Source organism: Python bivittatus, unplaced genomic scaffold (assembly GCF_059951505.1).
Source record: "Python bivittatus isolate LINGU-HERP-01145 unplaced genomic scaffold, Pbiv_v1 ctg000470_np1212, whole genome shotgun sequence".
Lineage (NCBI taxonomy): Eukaryota > Metazoa > Chordata > Lepidosauria > Squamata > Pythonidae > Python > Python bivittatus.
In genome coordinates, this window is record NW_028277065.1 from 573003 (window position 1) to 590772 (window position 17770).

The 17770-nt window shown below is 33.8% G+C and overlaps 1 protein-coding gene and 1 long non-coding RNA gene across 2 annotated transcripts; both read left to right on the top strand.

Moving 5' to 3' along the window:
• The first annotated feature begins 2221 nt into the window (after window positions 1–2221).
• Window positions 2222–3175, top strand: LOC148215514 (olfactory receptor 14A16-like). The gene has a single exon (XM_088142905.1). It carries the CDS (start codon window positions 2222–2224, stop codon window positions 3173–3175), a length of 954 nt encoding a protein of 317 aa, XP_087999031.1.
• A 284-nt stretch (window positions 3176–3459) lies between these two features.
• LOC148215515 (uncharacterized) lies at window positions 3460–14367 on the top strand. Its single transcript, XR_015796585.1, has 3 exons — window positions 3460–3504; window positions 9882–9971; window positions 14077–14367. It is a non-coding gene; the product is annotated as an uncharacterized LOC148215515 (long non-coding RNA).
• Window positions 14368–17770: the final 3403 nt, after the last annotated feature.

Here is a 17770-nt window from a genome sequence, read left to right on the forward strand (position 1 = left end):
AACTACTTAGTTTTCATTAGTTTTCATCTTCACTTTTAAAGGCTTATTAAATTCTCTACACAATTTGAAAGCAGATGGTTAGGGAAAGCGGGCTTGGCTTGTCAAAGTGTGAAAGAGAACAAGAACTGCTAGGATAATAAAGGAAGAATGGACTCGCCTCCACTGGTGGAATTATCATGCATGAGTCCTCAGTGAGTTCACCTGGAAGGCTGCTTCTATTGCTGCAGTATATGAACATTTGGTTTTGTCATGATCAACACAACAGGCAAATTTTGTGTGGCTGCAATGAAATGCAGCAAAAATTGGTACAAATGCAACAAAACTGTCAGTTGGGAGTTAGACACCTTATACTATTTGATTAATTTTATTTTATTTTTATTTGTTTGTTCATATGTATGATTATTTATTTTAATATGTGGATCTTTGGTCACAATTGGATTTAGTCTTACTATTAATTTAATTTATTTATTTTAGATTATAATGAAATGCACAAGTCCAGATTACCACTAAGCATTGTACCTCAGTAGGGAATTGGAATTATGTTCATAGTTCAACAATCTACCTAATGCCCTTGAGAAATATTGAACTACCTCAAGGATGAATTATAAGGTGCCCTCCAGGGTTACTGAGACAGAACTGACATAAACTCTAGCCTCTAACTCTATAAACATCTACCTTCCCTACCTGCAAAACGCATCGGGGCCAAAAGATTTCTGCTTCTGCACTCCACTATACATCATTTTATGGAGTCCCTTACAGAATGGAAAGCAGATTTCGTTACCTTAAGAAAAAATTGTTGCTGTAGCTGATGTGCTCTGAAAACTTTCTCTGTGATTTTTCATCAATCTTTCTTATATGGTCAAATTTTACAGAACCAGGTACCCAATACCCAACCTTTGTTTCCTTGCCTGCAGTTTATCTAGAAGTATCTGGAAGGCTTGCTGGTACAAGTCAAATTTTTAAATCTTTTACTGTTACTCTCCTCTGGACATCACAACTTACATTCACACCTGTGCTGATTCTATTTTATTTTATTGATTGTTTATAAGTGTATGTATATGATCAACATCTGCATGGTGCAATTCTCCAGGGCCAAAACTCCAAACATCGCAAGCTAAAGGATATGAATAAACCTTCTTCCACTGAGCCCCCTGTGCCATTCTGAATTTGATCAGCGGTACAGAATAAATCATCTGACAGATAGGCAATTACTTCAGAAGCAGTACATTATACATGAAGATGCTGAAGGAGTCAGAGGGCATAATACTGCAAGAAATATAAAGCTAAACTGGGTAAGTTTCCTCAGTCCTTTATTCCCAAATGTTCCTTGTTCTTCTTGCCCACTAATATTGACCCTTATGCACATCCACTCACAATTAAATCCCACTGAGGTCAGTCACCTTGTTCTCAGCTAAATGGGTGTAAACTAGCAGCCAGATTCCATAGTATTTCTTTCCTGCTTTCAATCTCTTCCATACCATTCTTGTTTTTCTATTTTAGTCATGTCAATTGATCCTATTGCCTGAAATGGATTTTGGAGAAACAACCAACATCCCCCAAATTAAAAACAATAAAAGTTTTGTAGTATTCACCATGACTTGAAAACTAGTCTTTGCCAATTTAGAAGAAAGCAATTCTCTACCAGTGCCAAACTAAAATATCAAAATCCATGGACAACAAATAAAAAGAAGAATATAGGTTCCAAGAAATAAAGAATATGGGTTACAAGACATAGTTTTAAACATTTTTCAGGGGCAACAGGATTCTGCTTATGATATTAGGTTTCTGCCCTTGTGATTGGTCCTATTAATGACTAAGATATTTGTGATTATATTAGTTTTGATGAACAAAGGAACCAACAGTGGACGTATACTGTAACTATAACGTTAAAGTATCTCTTTTTGATTTAGAGTTTTTAAAATTGTGGTAGATTAATTTAACAAACTATCTGAAATTATGTTATTTTATGTGGTTTATTAAGTCAATCTCCTACAGCTTCCTACTACTACATCTGAATTTTGTATTTTGGAACAAACAGAAAAAGACTTGTTAACAACTATGAAACATATTATGATAATCTTCTTAACATCCTTGAAACATGTTACGATAATCCTTTCGTAATAATCCTCATCTGAAGGGTTCCCCCCCCCTTGTATAAATTAGTAGCAATTTTCTTTTCTCTTTCTTTCTAGAAGCCACAGGATAACCTTTTGCCTAAAAAATGTCCAACCAAAGCATGACAACATATTTTGTATTTGTTGGTTTCTTTGATGTTCCAGAATTGCAGAATTTCTACTTTCTGGTGTTTTTTGTAATTTATATTGCATCTGTGATTGGGAATCTACTCATCATCATCATCGTAATTCTCAATATTCACCTTCATACCCCAATGTATTTCTTTCTTCTAAATCTATCAGTTGTTGATCTGGGGTATATCTCAGTCATTATCCCCAAAGTCATGGCCAACTCCTTAATGAGAACAAGGATAATCCTCTTTTCTCATTGTGCTGCCCAAATGTTCTCCTCTGTTGTCTTTGCAGCATCTGAAATCCTTCTGTTGACAGTGATGGCCTATGACCGCTTTGTTGCCATTTGCCATCCACTCCAGTATGAAACTATAATGGACAGAAGCAGATGCATCCAATTGGCAAGTTATGTATGGATGATGGCCATTGTAATAGCAACACTGCACACTGGTGCCACATTTGCAAGACCCTTTTGCTCCAATGTGATCCACCAGTTCTTTTGTGAAATCCCGCAACTGCTCAGGCTCTCCTGCTCTGATATGTATCTCATTGAAATTTGGGTTATTCCCCTCACAATGGCTTTTTATTTTGCCTGCCTTCTTTTCATTGTTATTTCTTACGCACAGATCTTCAAGGCAGTAGTAAGAATCCCCTCTGAGCAAGGAAGGCAGAAGGCCTTCTCTACCTGTTTGCCTCACCTCATTGTGCTGTCCATGTTGTACTTCTTTGGCATGTTTGCTTACTCACGGCCAATCAACAGGATCCCATCCCAGATGGATCTGGTGGCCACTATAGCCTATTGTCTTGTTCCACCGTTCATGAATCCAGTAATATATAGCATGCGGAATAAAGATATGAAACGAGGACTATGGAAACTAATTGCCTGGAGATATTCAGGAAAAAAACATTGTTTAAAGTTAAACCTTTGATCCTTCCAGAAAATTGTTAATCTGTAAATTGTAATGTAATGATTGTGTAGAAATAGTTTTGGTAATGAGAAATAGCTGTGTTTTTCATGTTGAACTTTGCACAATCAAAGTCATTTTTTGATAACTAATATGAAAACAATGTTTATTAAAGGAGAAATGAAGGGGCATTTTTAAAGAGTTGGTTTAAATGCACTTTACAGCTATGCATGTTCATAGATATGAATCTATGTATGTATAAAGTTGAACGAAACATCCAATAATACTTTAGTACCATGGTAATATACCCAAGGCAATGAAATGTGTCAGATGAAGATGTGCCATGAGTACAGGTCTGTCCAGTAGATGTAATGATTGTGTAGAAATAGTTTGCTAATAAGAAATAACTTGTTTAATTTGGTAATATTTTAGTAATAGTTTTTGTAATACGAATAGTTTTGTAATAATAAATTAGTTTTGTAAATAAGAAGAATAAGAAATAGCTTATTTAGTTTAGTAATAGTTTTGGTAATAAGAAATAGCTTATTTACAGTTACAGAAATAACTTTAATTGTAATGATTGTGTCGAAATAGTTCTGTAATAAGAAATAGCTTTTTTTTCATGTTGAACATTGTAGAATCAAAGCAATTTTTATTACCAATATGAAAATAATGTTTATTAAAGGATATGCATATGCATGAAGGTGAGTCTGTGTGTGTGTATGTGTATGTGTATGTGTATGTGTATATGTGTATGTGTGTATATATATATATATATAGAGAGAGAGAGAGAGAGAGAGAGAGAGAGAGAGAGAGAGAGAGAGATGATAGATAGATATTGAAAGAAACATCCCAATAATGCTTCAGGACCACTGTAATCCACCCAAGGCAATCAAATGTGTTAGGTGAAGATGTGCAATGAGTACAGCACTGAACTAATAACTGTATGAATGCAACTCTATAAAGAAGTGTTTTAATATAATAAGGTTCTTCTTGAGAAAGGTATAGCTTGTGCCTAATTCTGCAACCTATGAGTTATTTTAATGAGCTTGTCCACATGTACACTTGGTAGTCTTCTGTAATGTTCCTTTTTGTAACTGTTCTTTCTTTTTCACAATTAAAAAAAACTGAACCTGCCTGAACAAATGTGTCACATTTTCTTTGACATTTGTAAATGAAGATGTTTGAAAATGTTGTCATGATCTTAATTAAAACAATGGAATGTTTTTGGCCTATTCATACCTGCCAGAGGTAAATCTTCAAAGTCTGTCTAGTGCATTCATACTGTATGAGTTCTAAAGTACTAAAGTAGTACTAAAAAAGAAAAAAGAATCTTTTCAGAAATACTTAATTTTGCTTTTGGGATCAAAAATACTGAAAAACTGTATTGATAATGGGGTTTGACTGTTAATTCGAAAGCAAATACTTTTGAAAAAACTATTTTCTGACATTAATGTATACAAATAAGTAAGTGAAAGTATTATAAATTAAAAAAAAAATCTGTTAAGTGTCCTGAAAACTTTCCAAGTATTTGGACAAGTTGGAAAGATGTGATTTACGGTTTTGATGATTAGACAGGATAGATTATAGAAAGAAGAGTCATATGATGTAACTTTAAAGAGAGAGATTAAAATATATTTGCACTTATAACTCCTGGGAAGAATATCTGAAGCCCTGCTTTGTATCTTTTTTCTTTCTTTTCTAGTTTTCTTCAACTTTTTGTATTTTCTTGCACTTTTTGCTTTTTCTTTGATTTCTTTCTTTTTTCTTCCTTATTTTATATTAGTTTGTGTTGGTTTTTATCTTCTTCTTTAAAAGTTTTAATAAAAATTATATCTATATCTATACCTGAACAAGTTGGAAAGAAACAGTTAATCTGAACTGTTGAAGATTAGTTAAAACTATTTATGAATGCTAAGGGTTTTTTTCCTTCAATTTTGTAAATAACTAAACAAATAAATGATAATACGCAGTTAAAATGCTGCCTTTAGAAAAAAACTCACAAGTATAGAAATACTCAAAGAGTCCAGATCTTGAAATATATTACTATTGCAAATATTTACTGGGCAAACTTTTTTTTAAAAAAAGTATCAGCTTAGTTTTATATGTGAGCTATCCAATCAAGCAGTTCATCAGTTATTATTACCCGGCTAATGAAGTCTTCTTCCAGACTGTGGAAGCCAACTCAGCAGGGTCCCAGAAAGGCTATGCAGCTGCAGACTAAGGAAGAAACATGCTAAAGGAATGTAGTTCAAAACCTTGAGTAGAAGTGCAAGTCCAGCTCCGTGGAGGATGTTGCCACTGTCTGGCCTACTTCTGGTGCATTGTTCAGTTTCCTTCTGTATTTCACTTTCTCTATGGGACTTCAGCAAATATCACCACCATCATCACCATCACCATCATCAGCTTACACAATATAGCTTTATAGTTAAGGCCATTGATTTATAGGCATTAATAAAATATTTTAATTTTCTGCCCATTTTCAGGACCAATGCATATAATGATGAAGGGAGCTGATCTTTCACTTAATTTTGAGCTGTGTTGCAGAAGGAATTTTGCAGCCCAGTCTAGTATCTTCCAGATGTGCTTCATTATAATTCCCATCTTTGTTAATTGCCACTACTATGCATGCTTTATGGAATGATACATATTATAGTTTGCTGAAAGATTGAAGATCATTTTACAGGATTTTATTCATGAAGATCAATGTGAATTTTTACCTAAAAACAATTATGAGATAATATTAGATATGTTTTGGATATTTTGGAATACTTGGAGCAACATAATGAAAAACAGGCTGCATTGATATTCTTAGAGGCAGATGGGGCCTTTGAGAATTTGACTTGAACTTTTTTGCTTAGCTTTCTGGAGCATATGGACCTTGGAGATAATTTTATTAAATGGGTAACAGTTCCAAGATGTTTTTCACATAAAGTAGCATTTGAATGTGCAATTCTCTTTTAAAAGGAACCAAGTACATTAATTGTACTCATTGTTTACAAATTGAATTATCTGAAACATGGGTCTTGGGCTTATGCACAGAATTCACTGGCAAATAATTGGAATGTAAAAGGAAGTCCTTGAGAGTTAAAACGTTCCCAAAAGTTCACAGAAATCCTATCCTTGCCCATTAATTTCTGCATCACCAGGCAACAACGTTAGTGTCTTTTTTGTTCTCCTTTACAATTATTTTTCCAGCTGAACTAATTTCACCATATGGGAATCATGCTGTTTTCTTTTGGGGGGGGGGAAATATACAGATGGACTTTCCTTCAGGTGTTCAGTGGAAGAGCATTGTCACTGAAATAATCCATTTAGGTTGAAGGAATTCAAGTCAAGGAAATTTAAAATATTGGGCAATGCTGAATCTTACTGAATTTTTCTTTCATTTTTCTTTCATTTTCTTTCTATTATGTGCACGTGCATATGCATGTGTGTGTGTGGGTGCACAGACACATATATTTGGTTGACTGTAAAACTTTAATTTTTTTTTTAAATAACAGGCAACATTTTAACTGCAAATTTTCTCTCTCATTTCTCTCACACACATACAAAATTGTTGGACAGAAGTTTCTTACTACCCATAAGTTCTTTTAATTAATCTCTTAGGAAGAACATCCAAGATCATTATTTCTTTCCAAGTTGTTCTGCAAGATTGGATGATTGCCAGGGGTCTAATTAAGGTGTGTAAAGTTCAGTAAATAAGTCTCATTAGATGAGAGGATCATTTTATTTTAAAGTTCATTAGACTTTAACATAAGTTGAACTTCTTATCTCATGAAACATGCTATTTTTAGATGTTAATGATAATGCTATACTAAACATAATAATTTTTAAAAAGTCTGCTACTTTAACTGATTTCTTTGTACAGATAAGACAGAGAAAAAATATATATTTCATATTCTTGGGATTATCATACTTTCCAATTAATAACGATGAAACAAAATGATCTTCATTACTTTGTAAGTGTTTGTGGTCCCAGAAGCAAAATTAGTTTTTCCTTTTGAATTGGTTTATCTGAGAATGCTGAAGCTTATAATGATGAAAATCATACTTGGGGGGAAAAAAAAAAAGGAATGTAATACTTTCAACAGAGGAAATGCAGAAATAGTTCCAGTATCAATTTGCCAATTTACATTAACAAACGTCCAGTTAATTCCAATGATCTTATCACTGCCATAGTGATCTCTTTTCTCCTTTTCTTTAGTTTATATTAGTTTGTATTAGTTCTTATCTTCATTTTTAAAAGATTTATTATATTCCCAATGCAGTTTGAAAGCAGATGGTTAGGGAAGGTGAGCTTGCCTTCTCAAAGTGTGAAAGAGAACAAGAACTGCTAGGATAATAAAGGAAAAATGGATTCTCCTCCAGTGGGGGAAATATCATTTATGAACCCTCAGTGAGTTCACCTGAAAGGCTGTTACTATTATTGCAGTATATGCACAACTGGTCTTATTGTGACCAACACAATAGCCTCATTCTGTGTTCCTGACGTGAAAACGCAGCAACATCTGGTACAAATGTGACAAATCCATCAGTTAGAAGTTAAGCTCCTTATACTATTTTATTAATTACATTCTTTGTTTTTTTTATTTTTTTTTTTATTTGTTTGTTTATATGTTTATTTTAATATGTGGATCTTTGATCGCAACTGGATTGGGTCTTACTATTAATTTTATCATATTTACATTTACCTTTCTTCCAAAGAATTCAGATCAGTGCATACTATACATTATTCTCCTACTCCCTGTTATACTATCACAATGAACCTGCCAAGTACACTACACTGAAATTCACAAGTCCAGATTACCACTGAGCATTGTACGTGAGTAGGGAAGTGGAATTAAGTTAATAGTCCAACAATCTACTGAATGACCTGTAGAGATATTGAGCTACCTCAGGGATGAATCATAAAGTGCCCTCCAGGGATACCAAGACAATATGGAGGCAGAACTGACATAAACCCCAGCCTCTAATTCTTGAAACAATGACTTTCCCTACTTGCAAAACATAGGTGGCAAAAGATTTCTGCTTCTGCCTTCCACTATACATTATGTTATGGAGTCCCTTAAAGGATGGAAAGCAGATTCCATTATCTTAAGAAAGCATTGTTGCCATAGCTGATGTGCTCTGAAAACTTTCCCTGTGATTTTTCATCAATCATCCTTCCATGTTCAAATTTTACAGAACCAGGTACCCAACACCCAACCCTTGTTTCCATGCTTGCCTGCAGTTAATCTAGATATATCTGGCAGGCTGGTTGGAATAAGACAAACCTTTAAACGGTATATAAATTAATTGGAAGGCAAATATTTTTGAACTATTTTCTGTCATTGATGTATACAAATAAGTAAGGGAAAGTAGTATAAATTAAAAAAAAATCGTATGAGTCCTGTAAACTTTCCAAGCATTTGAACAATTTGGAAAGAAACAGTTAGTTTGAACTGTCTCTCTAAGAGATTAATTAAAACAATTAATGAATGCTAAGGGTTTTTTTTTTTTTTTTGGTCCTCAATTTTGTAAATAACTAAACAAATAAATTATAGCACACATTTCAAATGCTGCCTTTTTATTCTGAGAAAAGGGGAAATGTAACTCTCAACTAAATATGTATGGCCACAAAAATATATGCATACATACTAAAGGGGTGATCAAGGAAAGCAAAAACTATATAATATAATTAATGAATTGTACCATATGTATTAAGTTTCTGAAAGAAAAATAAGAGTATGTTTCAGCTTCCCCCAGTATTTTAAATGTCTTTGATTTTAATTTCTCAAGGCATTTGAATGACAGCAATTGCAGTGCCCTTCCAAATGTACATAGAGATTACAGCCCAATTTTATGGAACATTTTCAAAAGGAAGCACAATAAGTTTCATATAGTGATTCAAATTAATTGGGAATCTTAAACAAACAATATTCAAATGGTTGGAATAAAAGCATTTTGTGAGACCTGAAATATAGTTAGAATTCCTCTGTTAGAACTAGGCCTGGGCTTAGCATTCAGAATCTTTGAACAACTTCAGCAAGCCTAACACTAATGTCTCTTTAATTCTTACCTCAATTCTCGTTTCAAAGTGTCATGGAGAATAATGTGAACATTACCTCTAATCCCAGGTCTAACGCTAATCTTATGAGAACTCACTGAGTGAGAAGAACACCGACAGAACTGGCTCTGAGTTTTTCTTTTGATAAAGTAGCTCAGGCAGGGAGGCAATCATGAACTTCTCAAATTATATTTTCAAAGAGATAAAACTGAATAGAATTCTTATTTTTGAAAAACCAGATTTTCTAAAAGCAAAAGGTAGCAATGTCATGTTGAATTACATCTAATTTTTCAGTGAATTAAATGAAATGACTATAATAAAATATTAAGGTAAATAATATGTCCATGCTTATTTACTTAAAATCTCAAACCCAGTTATGGTGACTCTATGTCCATGTCCATGTGGGATTGTTTTTTCACTGCCTTCTTCAGTTTTTCATCTTCACCATCTATCTTACCATATTGGTGTTCATTGTTTGCCTTCATCCTTATCCTAATAAAGTCAAACTTTACTTAGTTTCTGAGTCTAGAGAAAGTGAGCCAGATGTTGTCTTCTGATGAAGCTATGCATGTCAACTCAGAAATAAATCTCACTTATTCTGATATACTGTCTTCCTGGAGCAGAAGAATAGAGGGAATTAGTACAACCAGGACCAATCTAATTAAATGCTTTTCTTTCCAGAGGCAATTTGGCAGAAGCAACAAGTCAGGGGTCAATAGCAGGTATCCCCTGGATGTTTTCCTCCTATCAGTCCTAGGCTACATGGCAAAGGTAAGTCATTGTGAAAAGTTCAGTCTAAATCATCTGGAGGGCAGCATATTACTTTTTGTATGTATGTATGTATGTATGTATGTATGTATGTATGTATGTATGTAATATGCTAAAATCAGATCTCCATTTGATGGAGTTTGAGTTTAAATTCTGGTGACTTTATGAATACAGCCATTTGGTTTTCTTGGCACTCAATAAGTGACTTCCCACAGTTTTGTTCTAGCAGAACAACCTATAAATTATTTTTCCCCATTCTCCAAATCTTACTGAAGCTGAATGAATGCGTATAATCATACAGTAATTGTTGCCCTATATGACTAACTTTTCTTCACTGGATGATCAGTAGAAAAATGACTGACTGGAGATTTTCTGAGAGGGAAAATCATGTAAGCCTCTGTAAATGTAGTATTTGTGAAGAAATGGTTTTGGTAATAAGAGGACTGCAGAAACTGATTGGAGAATTTCTGGGAAAACAATTATTTGTCTCACAGCCTCTGGTGTTTCATGAAAGTACTTGAACTGTAAATATAAGGGAGAAAGAGTTTAGGAGATAAGCAGTAAATTGTGCTCATTGGATTTTGTGCAAAGTCACTTTGAAAAAGTGAAAAAAAAAAAGGAAATGTTTTTAAAAGAAAAAAAGATCTATTTGAACGTTAGTTGAAATGTCAGTATACAAATGTCTGGGTGCATATGTGTTTGTGTGATTGTGTGTACATACATACATACACAAACATGAAGGAAACATCTAAAAATGATGAAAAATATTGGAAGCTGTAGTTTAATAAGAAGTGGAAGGCATTGACCATTGTTAGCAATGACTTGTATTAGATGAATATTTGTAATTAATGCAGCTCTTGTTAATAACTGTATTACTACAGCTCTATATGAATAACTATTCCCCTACCATAAGGTTGTTCTGGAGAAGTTGATGGCTTTTATACAATTTTGTAACATCTGACTTAGTCTAATGAAAGTATTAACATATTGATTTTGGAATTCTCATATCATGTAAATTATTTTTCAGAATTAAACATGAATTGTTTTGATTTGATATTTATAGAGGAAGACATTTGACATATATTCTTATTTTTATGCTTTTTTAAAATAATAGAAAGCTTCTCACCCACTCACACATGATGCAGGCAAGAGCATGCTGAAGAGACATCCTCCTCTACTGATATGTAAATTAGAACCTACTATAACAGTTTGATTATAGAAGATTCTAAATTGTGAAGAAAGCTTATATTAGACACCAGACTCCATGTTTAAGACATCCATTTCAGCCCATGAAGGGCAATAACAGTAAAAAAAAAAAAAAAAATCCACAGGGTGACATGTTTCCATTTGCTGACTTTAATCACATGGGGAATATAAATAGGACTATGACGTTCACAAATCCTATCTTTATCTGTACCTGTACCTGGATCTGTACTTGTACTTGTACCTGTACCTGTACCTATATCATCTATATCTATATCATCTGTATCTATATTTATACAGTTAGTCCTTGCTTAACAACCACTCATTCAGTGACTGTTCAAAGTTATGATGGTGCTGATCGAGTGGTAGTTACAACTGGTCCTCGGGCTTACAACCCGCGCAGTGACCGCATGGTCACGTGGTCACATTTTGGGCCCTTGGGGACCAGCCTGCATCTCTGACCATTGCAGTGTCCTGCAGTCATGTGATTGCTATTTCCAACCTTCTCTGCCACTTCCCACAAGCAAAGTCAATGGAGAAACTAGCAGGAAGCCAGAAATTGTGATCACATGATCACTGTCCTTAATGACCTGTGTGGTCCTTACTTAGTGACTAGGACTGAAAATGCTTAAAATGATGTCATAAAGTGGAACAGTCATGTGATGTGCTCAACGACCATGCTGCCTAATGACAGAGTTCCTGATCCCAATTAGGGACATTAAGCGAGGTCTACCTGCCTCTGCCTCTGCCTCTGCCTCTGCCTCTGCCTCTGCCTCTGCCTCTGCCTCTGCCTCTGCCTCTGCCTCTGCCTCTGCCTCTGCCTCTGCCTCTGCCTCTGCCTCTTTATCTTTATCTTTATCTTTATCTTTATCTTTATCTTTATCTTTATCTTTATCTTTATCTTTATCTTTATCTTTATCTTTATCTTTATCTTTATCTTTATCTTTATCTTTGTAGTTGCTAAGAGTTGACAATGACTTGATGGCATATTATTTCTCTCTCTCAATCTCTCCTGACATTACTAGACATTTGCCAACTATTATCCATCTCCAGATTCTCCACCAGGGAATACTTCTGAAATTTGACATAATACTTCCATAACATTTCATTGGTAATGTACAAAAGTTATCAGAAGTCAAGTGGCATATGAAGAATCTATGGCAGTGATAAAATCATTGGAATTAATTGGATATTTCTTAATGTAAATTGACAAAATTGATATTAGAACTATTTCTACATTTTCTCTGTGGAAAGTATTACTTTCCTTTTTTTTTTCCCCCCATGTATGATTTTCATCATTATAAACTCCAGCATTCTCAAATAAACTAATACATAAGGAAAAAAACTAATTTTGCTTCTGGGACCACAAACACTTAAAAAATAATGAATATAATTTTGTTTCATTATTATTAATTGGAAAACATGATAATGCCAAGAATATTAATTATTTTTTCTCTGTCTTATTTGAACAAAGAAATAAGTTAAAGTAGTATATATATATATTTAAAATCTATTAAATTTAATATAGTGCTACAATTAACATATTTTAAAAAAACAAGTCTCATTAGATAAGAAGTTCAATTTATGTTAAAGTTCAATTGATTGATCCTCTCATCTAATGAGAGTTATTTACTGAACTTTACACACCTTAATTAGAGCCCTGGCAATCTTCCAAGCTTGCAGAACAATTTAGAAAGAAAAAATCATCTTGGATTTTCCTCCTAAGAATTTAATTAAAACAACATGTAGGTAGTAAGGAGCTCCTGTCCTTCAATTTTTTATGTGTGTGAGAGAGAAATAGAGAGATAGAAAATTGTAATTAAAATATTGCCTGAAAAGTTTGTAAAAAATGAATTTTTACACTCAACCAAATATGTAAGTGTGCACACATGCACCCGCACATACACATACACACACAATATAGGGATAATCATGGACTAAATGAATTGTTCCTTATGTATTAGCTTTCTGAAAGAAAAATAATAGCATGATTTGGCTTTGCCCAATATTTTAAATTTCTTTGAATTTAATTCCTTTATCCTATCTGGATTATAGCAATGACAATGGTCTTCCATTGAATATCTGGAGGACAGTCCAGCTGTATATTTTTTTTCCCAAAACAACCAGTATGATTCCCATATGGTGAATTCCAAATTAGTTCAACTGGAAAAAAAAAAAATTGTAAAGGAGAACAAAAAAGTCACAAACGTTGCTGCCTGGAGATGCAGAAATTAATGGGCAAGGACAGGATTTCTGTGATCTTTTGGGAATGTTTTAACTCTCAAGGACTTCCTTTTACATTCCAATTATTTGCCAATGAATTCTGTGCATAAGCCCAAGACTCATATTTCAGATAATGCAATTTGTAAACAATGAGCACAGCTAATGTACTTTCTTCCTTTTAAAGGAGAATTGCACATTCAAATGCTAGTTTAAGATAGGGGTCACCTACCTTGATAATAGTACAGTGAAAAAAATATTGAAACTGTTACTGATCATAAGCTGAATATATGTCAGCAGTGTGACAAAGCTCCTAAAAAGGAACATGGTGTCTTAAGTTGCATCAATAGACCTTTAGCTTCCATATTATAGGAAGTACTATTTCCACCATGTTATTCATTGATCAAACTGATATATTTCAATTCAATGCCTGACTGAAAAAAGATTCAAAACCAGATTATCCTACAGTATCTCCAGATGCATCTAAATGTATAAAGCCACCAATTTCTCAATCCGTTTAGTCAGAAATTGAGGCTTGCTGATAATTATCCAGATTTTCTGTGTGAATGGAAGGGTTTTTTTTTTAATTAATAGCCTTATGCTACTGCCTATAAGAAAATCTTAAATTACCTCCTTTTAATTTTACTTTAACTTTCAATTTACCTCCTTCTGTTTAAATCCTAAGATCCATAAGTTGCAAGGAATTGAAAACAACAGAAGACAGTGACATCATAATGACGTGCCCCAACATTGAATCCAAGATGAGAATGCAGTCTACATATGGATATATGTTCATATTAAGTTTGTGATGACAGTTTCTGATGATTCAGAGTCTTAGCTGAATTCCACTTATTCCCACTTGTTCTAACATTCCTTTTCTCCGCATAACGTAGTGTCAATGTTCACACTTATGAGATCAGGCCACATTCATAATACATATCCTTCTGTTTCTTTTCAGAAATATAATATGTCTTGACATAAAGCATGGATAATCAATTTTGTATCTCTGAATTTCCTTGAATTTTCTTTTCTTTTTTATATATAATACTTATTAAAACTTAAAAATAGAAAAGAAAGAAAAAAGATTCAAAGCAGTAGCTTCTGATATTCTTCACAGCAGTTATAATTACTATTATAGTTTGTCTCTAAAGTTTCATTATAATACTCTTCTTTCTATAATCTATCCTGTCTAATCATCAAAACCATAAATCATAAGTTCATTGTTTTCCATTTTTACACAAAATGTTCACAAGAGGTTTTGAGTCACCAATAAATGTAAATAATGTCTTTTTTCTAATCAAAGAAATTAGTTTATCATCTCAAAGTTCTGTCAATTTCACCAACCATTCCTCCATAGTGGGTGGAATTGAATCTTTCCTTCTCTGTGCATATAATAATCACATCACAGCAATCATATATTGAAATAACCTTCCATAACTTTTTTTCTGTTTATCCATTAGCCCTAAAAGGAAAAGATTCAGGAAACGTTATATCTACATTTATCATATTTATTGTATTATACCTTATAATTATGATATAGAATGTTTTCATATGAACTTATGGAAGAATTATCATTACAGAATAATTATTGTCAGACAGAAACCAGGCTGAATCTAGAGGAGGAAGTAACTTTAAAGAAGAGTCTGGGACAACAAAGCTACAGTCTACATTTTTGTTCAGGAACAGTCTCCATATGGACAAATGTCACTCTAAACAGGCTTTTGGCTGATAAAGTATTTATAGTCTCTTCTATTTCAAATCTGATAGACTTCTTTACCTTAATGAAGATCAGAAACTTTGAAAGTATTAAAGCCCTGACATTTTGATTTAATTCTGCAAAGGAGAGGGGGAAAAAAGGCAGGCATTTTGATGCTTCCCAATTATTACCTGTAGGCAGGTCTTTTACTAAATTCAGTTACAAAGTTGATTGAATCAATTTACTTTTCATTGTAATGTAGATTTAATTAATCATAACCTCTTTGATTCTCAAAATTCTAATGTGAATCAAATTTTGGTAGAATCTCACAGAGTATATACTTGTATACACACATAAAGACCACATACGAAAGTTGATAAATATGTATGTCTGTGTATGTATCCATAAGAATTTAATTTTCTTGAGTAAAAAAATGGAGAGGATTTCTTATGAAAATTCTAAACATATAACCTGTTCTTTGGAATATCCCACGGGAGCAATAAGCAATAATAGGGGAAAATATGTGTATGTCTCTGTATGTATGTGCGAGAGAAGGACTTAGTGTTTGGAATCATCACAATGATAAGGAGAAACACTGTACATTTATCAGGAAGCAGGAATCACAGTCCTTGCAATTTAAGTTTATTTTAAATCTCTCCCCTTTTATACAAAGATCTTTAAAACCTTATCATTCAATCCTGGTCAGAAAAAGATCCCATTAGTAACCACCAAAACCCTCAACATATACATTAATCATAATCAAATAAGTTCACTTTGTAAGCCCTTTGTTTACTTCTAAAGAGCTTAATCTTTAATCCTTTCAAATAGTGTCCCACAAGTTGATTCCCTGTCATTCACTCCTTGCCTTCTCCCAGAAACAGCATTTTTGGCATTTTTAAATCCATTTTTGAATCCGCAGCATCTTTGTTCATACCACCTTCATAATCCAGCATTTTTTTGAACTTCAAATCTATATTCAATTCAATCTCTACCTCCATTTCCAAATTAACCATCTCATCCAATCTTTCCCCTATCTTATTTCCAAGGGATTTGGATTTAGCTGCTAATTCATCAAACATTGATTGGAATGAACCTAAAGAAGTCATTTTATCTTCTAATGGCTGCTCCAAAGGGCCTTTTCTAGACATTTCTTTAATTCCCCCAAAGCAAGCAACCATAGTTATTGTATAAGTGAAAGTAAGCAGACTGTTCACACCCTCTACTGCCTTTCAGGCTGTATATGCAGGCACGTGCCAACAGAGAATACACAAAAAGCTCAAATTACTATCTTCTTTTGTTTTGAAAATCCAGCCAATTAACAGGTACATCACAGAAAAACAAAAAGTTTTCCCATAGAAAAATGAAATCCAATTAGTACAGATGGAGTACTAATTAAATTTACAACAAATAAATTTTCCCCTTTCACCATAGGTAACTTTTATGTCTTTTTTTTTTTTAATGTATTCTCCTTATCTTCCAGCTTTTTGTGAGTTGTTCAAATTACAATAAAACTTTAATTCTTCTTTTGAAGTTACAGTTCCAGAAATAATGAAAAAACACCAAGAGAATTACTTATCTGTTGCAAAGGAAGGTCTCTCTTACATTAAAAAAATAGTTACATTCCCAAGTGGGTTAGAAATGGGGTTCGGCCAGATCTAGTGTCCATATTTAGACTGCACCACAGCTGTGAATGAAGATGGATCCTCTACCTCCCAGCAGCTCACTTGCAAGCCGTTTGCAGAAGCTTCTGTTTCTGCTATTAGTTTACAAGGAACGGCCGTCCCGGAGACCAAATGGGTTGATTTCTTGCTTCCTCCTTGATCCGGAGCAAGTTAGGAGGCCAGTGCTTGCTGTCAGCTACCAATTCAGCTACAGTGCCATCTCCCCTCTTGCGGAGAGATGACTAAGCTGCCATTGTCCCCACCGGAAGCCTATTTCGTGTGCCACAGTCCTTCCAGTGCAACTTCATTATACTTTTTGGATACTTGTTGCAGGTGAAGGGCTACACTCAGTCCTTGAGTAATATATCTGCATTTCAAAAATTCATGGGTAGGGTCAGACAAAAACATTTTTAATATATTTACAAAGAATCTAACTTAGGTTTACTAGGATGATCTATTTACCCATGTCATGCATTGATTATTTCCCTTTCTTTCATATTAAATATTAACTTCAATCACTTTTGGAGATCATTTGCATTTGATGGCAAGGCTTCATGAGCTCCATAATGGATGTTTAGCTAGTTCACATCTGCTCAAGAGGTAAACAAAACAAAACACAGAAATGGCCAAAGCTAGCAATTCAAGCCGTAAATAAGGATTCCTCGTATACCTTTAAATGACAGTTCCCTGTTTTGGTATGTAATCACTTCAGTTTTGATCACAAAGCAACATCAGTGGTCACCACTGTGGCCAGATAAAAGCTTTGTTTATTTATTTATTAAATTTATATGACCACCTATCTCAAGTACAGGACTCTGGGCAGTTAACAATTAAAAACAGAATAAAAACAACAAATGAAATTACACAAAAAACACACACACACAAATGGCAGCTGAGCAAAAACACTAACAGTCATCATCCAATCAATATAGCCAAGAAATCAGGCCCAGTCTTGATAGCAAAATCAGGTCTTTGGGGCCTTGCAAAAAGCCAGCAGGATTGGGGTAAGTCTACTCTCCAAG